This window comes from Strix uralensis, chromosome 6 (genome assembly GCF_047716275.1).
Source record: "Strix uralensis isolate ZFMK-TIS-50842 chromosome 6, bStrUra1, whole genome shotgun sequence".
Taxonomy (NCBI): domain Eukaryota; kingdom Metazoa; phylum Chordata; class Aves; order Strigiformes; family Strigidae; genus Strix; species Strix uralensis.
In genome coordinates this window covers 31,325,899-31,336,039 of record NC_133977.1, presented here as the reverse complement: position 1 = coordinate 31,336,039, position 10,141 = coordinate 31,325,899, and the positions used below count along the sequence as shown (strand labels likewise).

The 10,141-nt window shown below is 43.0% G+C and overlaps 1 protein-coding gene across 3 annotated transcripts; it reads right to left on the bottom strand.

The window, feature by feature from the left end:
* Positions 1-3,276: 3,276 nt before the first annotated feature.
* Positions 3,277-9,153, bottom strand: TMEM177 (transmembrane protein 177). Of its 3 annotated transcripts, none has more exons than XM_074873546.1 (2): positions 8,951-9,153; positions 3,277-5,617 (listed from the first exon to the last, which is right to left on the bottom strand). In XM_074873546.1, the coding sequence occupies exon 2, from the start codon at positions 5,601-5,603 to the stop codon at positions 4,668-4,670; it is 936 nt and encodes a 311-aa protein (XP_074729647.1). In that variant the 5' UTR covers positions 5,604-5,617; positions 8,951-9,153; the 3' UTR covers positions 3,277-4,667. The 3 variants fall into 3 exon arrangements, with proteins under 3 accessions (XP_074729647.1, XP_074729648.1, XP_074729649.1); XM_074873547.1 differs by lacking the exon at positions 8,951-9,153 and adding an exon at positions 8,245-8,842; XM_074873548.1 differs by lacking the exon at positions 8,951-9,153 and adding an exon at positions 6,666-6,987.
* Between the last annotated feature and the right edge of the window lie 988 nt (positions 9,154-10,141).

Genomic DNA, 10,141 nt, shown 5'->3' with positions numbered 1-10,141 from the left:
CAGGATACATCATGGCAAACTTGGTCTGACTAAGGAGTCTGAGAGCTCCCAACCTCAGAGATATCTCAGTGTTCATTTCTGGCTATGCAGCCTGAGTTTGGCTTGTCCAAAAATCCCTTTTTTCCAGATGGGAAAGACAGACTGATTTCTAACCAAATTTTAGTAATTTTCTCCACTTTACAGATTTGGCAGTTTGAGCAGCTTGAACATACTCACTTCAGCTAAACAAACTGATACATTCTCAGTGAAAAAGAAGCCCAACAAAACATCCATAAGCCATTTTTCAGCTCCTTCAGATTTAGTTTGTCTAACATACCAATTCCTAGAGAATAATCAGATTGTTTTTCCGTTAAGTCTAGTTTTGATAACAACCAAATTCAGCTTCCCTCTCTTCCTGAGTGTTCTCCTTATTCTGAGATCATCATTAAGTCTTCCTACATCAGCATTCCTTTGCTTACCAGCGCGTTCTGCCTTTCAGTTATATACACTTCCAGCTGAGATTAATGAAATCAAGGAGGAACTGGATGCATGGGTGGCAGGTTGTCTGCAACTTAGTAATTTTTATATTAATGTAATCACACCTGCTACATGAAGCTCTTAATGAACATGAGCAGATAACAGTTGCAGGATATGGCCCACATACTTGTCTCAGTGTTTGCAGCTTGCTAGGAATTGCATTTCCACATAGTGGAGATGCCTACAGTTGTTTTAATGATGCCCACAATAGCTGCACATAGCAGTACTCACTCTGGGATGGAATCTCTGCATTTGTTCCTTTAATGAAAGCTGCCTGTGATTCAGTCATGATGATTTGATTCATACATTTTAATTCACTCCCACCCAAGCCACACTGTCACAGTGGTTGTTTCACAGCTGCTATGGCCAAAGGCAAAACGACAGCAGTAGGCTCCATTTCCAGCATCACCTCTCCCAACACCACCAGCTTACCCTATAGGGCAACAGGCTCCACAGCTTCGCAGTCAGCTCTCTCACGATCTTATCTGTCAGATTCTGGAAACCACTTTAATGTGAAAAGGGGTGATAACAGTGCTCTACTGTAATAAAAAGTGCTGTTTTCTAAAAGACCGTTATACTTCAACTGAAGCCTTTGTGGCAATACCATGGGGGACATTCTTTAGTCACATGCCACCTGGCTAGAGATTTCTCACTTGGAAGCTACCTCTGAAGCTCCTGTTCTGTAAACTGCAAGAGGAGCCAGATACCCATAGCAGCTGACAGAAATTACTTTAAATCAGATGATTTCCACAGTTTGTTTGTCTTCAGGAAAACTGCCTAGCTCTCAGTCTTGCTCTATTTCTGACAGTTTTACGGTTTTGTCCATTAACCAAGCTGAAGGCATCTCCATGACAAGCAACCACAATTTTTAGGACAGGGAAAGGAACATGTGAGCCAGACTGTGCATTTCTTGCACATCAGTGGGAATTCTGAGCAAAGCACCTAGGTGGCCCTCATCTCTTGCAGCATTATCCACTAAAACGTAGCAGCAAGCATTACATTTATATAAAAATTAAGTTACAAGGATCACTATTGTTCAGTTATCTACAAAATTCAGGATAACAACATAAATCAGTAAAGGAAATCTCTCTTTAAACTAGATTGTCTATAAATTTAAACTAGCAACTCAATTTTGGTCATTTGCTACTCATACTTCATCCTTTAATTACTTTAACAGACAGAGAGAGAGCTTCATTTTTGCAGACAATATCCATTTTTATGAGTTCATTACTTCATTCACACCTTCGCTTTTACAGTTTCTTGGCTTAGACTTCTTATATCCACATCTCCTAGAACTTCTCTTTGCTTAACATTTTCTGTTGCTTTTCTAAACCAAAAATGGTACGAAGTTTGCCTCATCTGAGCAGTGCAAGAGAAGCCAGTTACTATGAAAACAAGTTTTCTGAACTCCTCAGAGGTTCAGCTTCAGAGCTGGGGGAAACTATAAGGCTGTTCACTGGCACTATTTACAAACTGATTCACCTGGGCTCTTCTGGGCCACTGAATGAACTTGCTTTTCCACATCAGACTGTTCTTAGCACAGAAGAGCACGATCAGCCAACGCTTTCACCTTTAATTCTGGGGTGCTTGCTTCTATTGTACTCTCAAAACTAGACCATTTTGATCACCAGTATGTGGAATTCCTATTTGATTTCACTGGAAGTTCCACCTACAGAAAAACATTTGCAATATTATAAGACTTTGCATGAGTATTTTCATGGACGTATATTTGAGTTGTGCTATTCTTACTTGCCGAATAACATGGGTGATCTTGCAAGCAACAATTACCTAGCAACACACAGGATACAAACCTTTTCCAGGACAACCCACATATTCCTAAAGTTCAGGGAAATCTTGGTTAGCAGTTGAGTGATTTCAGCTCCTATTGCCCTTATATTGACAGTACAATGCTTCCAGATTACACCGATGGTGACAGAATAGGAGGAACTTGACTACACAGAGATGGAGGTGTGTAAACCCTTGGCAAGAACATCTCTTTGGAAGGCAAGGGCATATACCTTAATACTGACACCAGTATGACACAGCAAGTTCCAAGGATAAATCAGACACAGCATTTACAGATATGTGTTGCTTCTTGGAGAATCCAGCTGTAAAAGTAAAGCAAAGTGCACAACTGCAAAACCCATTAGCATCACTGGGGCTTTACAACCTGAGAATGTTAAGTAACAGTGCTAGCTGCAGGCACCTTGATGAAAAGCAGCAGTAAGGAGTGGTAAGAGGCAAGCAGGTTTCTTTAATTTAATTTTGTTTAAACTGCTATTTGTTGTAAATCTCAAAGAAGGCCTCTGTTTCCTCTCTGCACTCTTTATATAGTAGCAGCAGCTCCTTAAACCACATAAAACAAGTGGGCTGAGTTCTCTCTGAGAACATTTCATGGAGTTTAGACTTGTCTGGAGGAGTAACACAAGGATGAATTCAATTCACAGGCTATATAAAACAGGAGTTATATTCCAGTCTTGAGCCACTACATCATTCAACCAAAAAACCTCTATCTTGGCCTGCTGTATTGGACTTACCTGGAAGAGAAAAATAAAATTTAGCCTGAAACTTTGAAAGCCCCCTGCCTTAAGGTAAAGTCTCCTTTTATTCCACAGACTAGGAGATTTTGTCAGACTCTTTCACAAAGGTCACAAGAAAAATAACCTTATGCCCTACAGCCAGAATGCATCTCATGACTTGATACTTCAAGGACAACTGCAAGTGATAGGTGATGGTCCAGAAAAACATGACACACATTACTTCAGCAGAAACCCAAACGTCTTTTATATATATATATATATGGCTTCAGCAGTGTAGAGCAACTCCAGTGCCTCAGCAGCCAGTATATCAACTTTATGTCACCACATGATTCAAAGGGAAAACAGAACTCAGTAATGCTTTGAGCAAACACAAGCATGACAGTTATTATTGTAGCAGCTGAAGAAAGGACAAAACCAGGGCAGAGAGGACACTCAGCACATCTGTGACTGAGAAGATACAAAATAATAGAACTTTCCTGTAAGAATGACAACAGAGATGAGGAGAACTGCTGTGATGTCACCAGGGAGGGCTACTGGAATGGCTGCAACAGAAACACAGAAAATAGGGAATGACAAAGTTCAAGAACTGTTGTCTTGGAGATCACATAAAAGCTTCAAGGTGAGGCTGTAGTAGAAAGTTTACTTTCCATGCACTAAAGACCCTTGCAAAAAATTTGTAATCCTGGGCAAAGCTTAGTTCTGCCAGACAAAACCTTCTTAGGCTAGTCTGAAACAGAACAGTTCCTTTGGCAACGCTTCATCACAGACCTCACCAGTCTCTGCACCAAATACTTTGCCTTCTTTGACATAAAAGGTGACATACATCTACGTGTAGTAAACAAAAACTGTGCCAAAGCAAACAGAAAACCCTCTCCTGAACATGCTTATCCCACTTGTGAGAAAGCAACCATCCCATCACAGTCATGTTACATACTGCCACTGCTGGGAAACATACAAGATACACACACTGCAGTCACCATGTCATGTAGAGAACAGAACTAGATTTAAGCAAAATGGTGGTGGTCATAATCTAACTGTATTAGTATGAACTGCAGCATAACTAGTGTGCCCTATTGAAGAATGGTGATTGCAGCATAAAAATTTATGCAATGGTGCAAGAACTTACAGAGAACAGAAACACTGTGTCTTGGTATTTATGTAACAGCAGGATACAGACTGCCTGTTTTTTTTAAACATCTTTGGGTTGTTCCACAGGATGAATGGCAAACATGCATACAAACAGCCCAGTTTAAACGATAGTGCTCCCAAAACTTTCCATTGCACTTTATTCTTTCCATTTTCCAGACTGCACTGGCAGGAAGGCTGAGCAGAGCAGCAGAACTTCCAGATGAGTGTCTGAGAAGTTCCCCTGCTCAGCTGTCTTGTGATTTGAGATGCACACAGAACAGAGCATTTTTGAAGTGAGTCTTTAATATTTTAAGAGAGAATTCTTTATTCACAGAATGTGCAATAACTCCTTCCAAACTCTATGCAAAAATAAACCCCGAAATTCTAATGAAGATACAGGGAGGAAAAAAAAAAAAAAGAGCAGCGCAGCAGCGTTCCAAGAGAATACATAATTCACAAGTTTAAAATTCAAGCACTCCCTTCCTATGCCTGGAGCTCTCTTAAAATATTAACAATCAAATCTCTTCGGTAAGTGTATGGGGTATACTTTATTCTGAACCAGTGCCTTGGGAAAAGGTTACCACTCGGGGCATACATTTTAATCCCTTGTTTGCCCATCAGACCACGAAGAATCCTGTTGCGGGACAAGATTTTATCGTAAAATTCAACCCCACCTCTGGCGTAGTCTTTGGAAACAGTAGCTGCCATTCTGTCAGCCTTGCAGTCTAGGTGATAGGTCAGTGCGTCGTAAGAAATGTAATAGCACATTAGTCCACCAGCGGCAGTTACGAGGTTACAGATGCTGCGAAGTATCACAGGGCCAGAAGATAAACCCAGAAGGAGCTTTATACCTCTCCCACAGAGAAATGTACCAGCTAAGCAAGTTGGAGCCACAACTGCACTAGTTAAAGGGCTACCATTCTGCAAATACACAACTTCTCTGGCAATGGCAAACTTCTGAGCTTCAATTGAAAATGTCAGAGCTTCCTTCAAAGCAACACCTTCGTTGCTCTCCCAGTCTACTTCCTTGCCATTGATCACAACAACATGATTGACTACTCCTTTTTTATCCTCAGCTGTGCTATCAAAGTTAGGCGGGATGCCCACCAACGAGCCTGCAGGCAGCCAGGGGATTCCAGCACTCACAGGGTGGAAGCCAGAAGCTGCAAAGGCTCGATAGGAGTCAGTGGACTTCACATCAGTATCTTGAAGGACATCCTGAAAGACACCACAGAGCCTCTGTGAAAGCTCAGCTGGCTGCCCCTCTGACCAGCACTCATGCAACAGTTTGAATGTCTGCTCAGGAAACACATGATAGGAAAGGTTAGCACCAAACAGTCCCATGCAAGAAACGGTCAGCAAAGTGATCTTGCGCTTCTTTAGCCACACAGATGCCTTCCGCAGGAACTGCACTGCCATAGTCAATTCCTAACCTGTTTATAACACAAAATCAGCAATTAAAATGTGCATAAATGGGTCTCTCACCTCTGTAGCATTTAAAAAAAAAACCAAAGCAGAAAACATGAGAAGAAGCAGAGCACAATAACCAATGAATCATTCTTTTATATTAACAAAACACCATTACAGAGAGAGGGATACTCGTTAATTTTTGGGCTTTGGAACATAGGACAATTGATACGAAGAATTAACTTCTCCCTCTCCTTCAGTAAATCAATTTACTGCAATAAAGACAATAATAAGGCCACCATACTTCCTCCTTCCCCCAGCAATTGATACACATTCTGTATTTACCCAACACACTTGTCTAGTTCTTGCCAGCACAATCCTACTGTTGCACTCCATTACAGACACAGACTACAGATATTAAGGCCAGAAAGAGCCAATAATTAGATTAATCTACGCTAACCTCCTATATAGTACAGCTCCAAAAGCTGTAATCAGTAACCTCAATACTAAATTCAGTAACTAGAGCTTGACTACAACTTCCAAAATAGGATCACATTTTGATTTGAAAATTTCAGGAGACAGAATTTTCCTTTAGAGTTTGTTCTAATAGATAGTCAACCTATTAAAAAAAAAAAAAAAAGAACAGTATGTGTTTTTTCTATTTTGTTTTTTCCTCAGATTTCAACTTCAGGCAGTGGTTCTAGCCTACTCAGAAAAAAGCTATTTTCAAAAAGCAGCATGCTTTCAGTGGCTACTTTTAAAAATTTGTCTCTGAAAAAATTTCCCTGACAAATAACACATGCAATCCAGAGCAGAAACTGGAACATAAATTGTTTCAGGGCAGACAACTATGTTGTGACTCTTTAAATAAGCAGATAAACTTAAAAACTTTCAAACCTGTCAACTCCTTCAGTTCAAGAATCCTGCTTCCCTTGGGGAGTATCAGTTCCTTTTATAGTCTAAGCCAAATGATGTGCTCTGCTCAGAACAGCTCCAATCTCTTAAAATCCCATTGACTACAGAATTCTCACCTAAAATTATGCTACTATAAAGATATAAAAGTGAATTAGGCACCTAAATCCACAGACATCAGTGAAAATTGGATGCCCCTGTTTCCATTTGCATCTTGCAATGTCCCTTCTCTCGGGGCTTTAACACATGAGCTTCAGAGAATCTTGCTGCAGCTGTTGAAGACATTAGTATTTCCAGCTGTCCTTACAGGAAGCCGAGGTGGCAGAAGGAAGCCACACTTTGATACAGCCACCAAGGTCTTAGTGTAGAGTACCATCAAAGGTAGGTTTCAGCTATGCCGCTGGGCTTTGTATGGCAGCAGCTGAAACACAAGACATATGCTCTCTTCTTCCACTCACGCTGAACAAGAACCTCCTGCAGAGGGGTAGAGTGGACAACTGGGGCTGTAACATCATAAAACAGCACTGCATGACATGCCAGGATACACAAGTCATGATCAACAGCAAATGAGTATTAACCACAGGGAAACAAAAAGGGATTAAACTAAAGGCGGTGTTTTAATGATATGTTATTATTACTCCTTCCTATGAAGCTCTTTCAGACTGTAAATTCACCAGGGGGAGAATTATCTTGTTTAATGTTTATACTGCACTGAACACATACTGAGTGCTTAATAAAAACAATGATGCATGTAAGTATACAATAATTTAATATGTATTTCTTAGCGTAATAAGTGGTGGTATTCTTACATTCTGCTGAAGACCGGAGGTGGCGATTTGTTTGACAAAATCATTTAAGAAAAACACGCTAAAGAGCCAGGAGCTTGGACAAACCCCAATTTGGGGAGAAAATCATAGAGCTAAAAACCAGAAAATGGTAATACTAAATCCAAATGACCTCTTTGGAGTTAACAACCTCTCGGCAAATCCAGTAGTCTAGATCTGATTGAAAAGGTCGTGCCATTCACAGTGCAGGGGGCAGCACTTCTATGGGGATGATTGTATGAAGGCTATCACTTTATCCTCACGTGAAGCCAAGCCAAGGACTTCCCGAGTTTCTCCCGCTCATGTCAGAGAGCCCTCTCATTTGGGCTGGCTAACAGATATTTTTAAGATTAGGAACACTGCAAGGAGAAAATTCGCCCCTCAGCTTATGTCCACACCAGTGTGGGGAAGGACAGACCATGCTGAAAACCAGTCCACTCTACTCTCTTGCATGCCTGAATGGTGCTCACCAAGCACCCGGGATGCCAAATACTCCTCCTGGTCAGTGAGTGGGGATGCCAGGAAGCACACCTGGCCAGGCGGGCAGGCGGTAGCCCACAGGTGAACCGCAGGAAAGCCGGGCAGGAAGCACTGTGCTTATCTATATACACCTCTCCTAAACAGCCGTAATGACAGGATACACCTCAGTGCATTAAAACTAATGTGTTTCCTGCTTCAGTCATAAAAATTGTAACAGCTGCTGCTAAGCATTTTTAAATTTTTTAAAATTAAATTATCCTTTGTGCAGGCATGGTTTCAAACCTTTGTGGATAGACCCCTCACAGCCCAGGCTATGCTCTTGACTGGATTATGACCAACAGTCCTGCCACACACCTAATGCAAGAATAAGGAGAAATGCCACATTTCCTCATGATACTCAATACTCACGAAAATAAAAGGAAAATTGCCCTTGATACCTTTTAGCACTCGTGCTTTCAAATCTTCCCCAAGGGTCAGCACAGACTCCCAGCTCCTGCAGAAAATCTCACTGCAGCCCTAATTGCATCTGGCATCTTTATTTTTATTCATAAACTTTGTGCAATTTATGTATAAGGAAGGCAACCGGAAACTACAAGGCAATTTAGCCGGACCATATCCTGCAAATTTAATCACTCAGTTCCCATAAAACCACAACAACGTTTGTAAGGTGGTCTCCTCCAAATGCTGAAATACTGTTTATCTCTGTGGTGTTATGGGCACTCATTCTCACTTCAGTTTGAGAATTTTAACAGTTAAAAGTTCAAAACGGGGATATCTAGGCAGATTTTGTCCTAACACATTAATAAATTTATTTTTTCTAGTTACATGTAGCCGAGGGGAAAGCCCAACTTAGGATCAAGCAGGAACCGGGGCGAGGGCTGGGCCCGCCTCCAGGGCTCGGGATTTCAAGGCTCGCTTGTCGAAAAATAAAAATATAAAAGGGGGGGTGTGGGGCGCGGCTAAAACCGGCTTCACCCAAGGGGCGGGCGAGGCCCCGACCAGCCCGGGACCAGCGCCCCGTCCCTCCCTTCCCCTCGCCCCGCCATGCCATGCCAGGGGCGCTGCGGGCCGGTTCCGGCGGGCCCCTCGCCTCAGGCCGGCCTGGCCTGGCCTCCCCCCGCCCTGCGCCGCGCCCGCACCTACCGGGCTCCCCGCGCCGCGGCCGAGGCGGGGCTCCGGCGGGCCGGCCGCCTCCCCGCTGCCGTGCGGCGGGCGGAAGGGGCAGGGAAGGGGCGGGCAGTGGCGACATGGCGGCCGGTTCCCCTCAGCGGAGTTCCGGGACTTTCGCGCTCTCAGAGTTGGAAGCCCGTGGGCGAACCGTAGCCTCGACGCTGCGGGCGGCGACTGGGGCAGGGACGGGCAGGCTCCCGGAGTCATAAACTCATTCCGTGTCCTGGTGTTTCACGCTGGAACTCCCAGTGTTTTTCCTGCAAAATACCGTATGTATGTATTATTAATACAGCCCTCCCACTGCAGTGCAGGAACCCTTACTGGGAAGACAGTAAGTGGCATAATGAGCATCCGTCACGTAGGATTTGTTTTCTCTCTCATCCCTAATAGGGAAGTAACACATGCAGGGATTTTTACTTCCTCAAAGCAGAAGATGGGCAGTGTAGTTTCTCCATAATCCTACGTGGATTTGTTCCACAAGCTGGGTGCTCTGAGATAGGTCTGCCCTTTTCTTGGCGAAGAGGGCAGTGGGTGATGGAGCAGCACCCTTCAGTGAGCTCTGGCCTCTGAGGGCACGGCTCTGTTAAGTCCAGCCTTGCCCCTGGGTTGTGCAGTCCTTGCAAAACAAGGACAGAGAATAGCTTTTAGCCTGCTTAGGATTTTATTTGAGTAGTGGATAGTAGAAGATTGGTTTTGCCTCATCTATAGAAAAAGTATGCGTTGGTGCTTGTTTGAAAATGCCCCTTCGCACCAGACAGTCATGAGGTAACCATTTTTCACAATCCAAATGGAAATAATGCTTTGTAGTGGGTGAGAGACAGCAGAATAGAAATAAAAGCAAGCCATGGTTATTATCTACTTAGATTAATTTCAACAGATCTTTCTTTGTAGCAGTCCCTGACTGAAGCATCTCTTACCAGTAAAGGTTCAGTTCCAAGACCTTTCGGCCCAAGATTTGCTTTCAAATAAAAGGATTAAGATTGTAAACTGAATACTTAGGAGTTTTCATTCAAATTCAGGTCTTCCTCCAGGACTTATGTGAAAGTATCCTAATGAAGATATTTACCCTATCTTTCCGACTAGATGATCTCCTGCAGTTTATAAACGCTAGTGCTAAACAGGCCTGGCTAGGCATAGCCAGCATCCTGTTGTGAACAGAGGCTA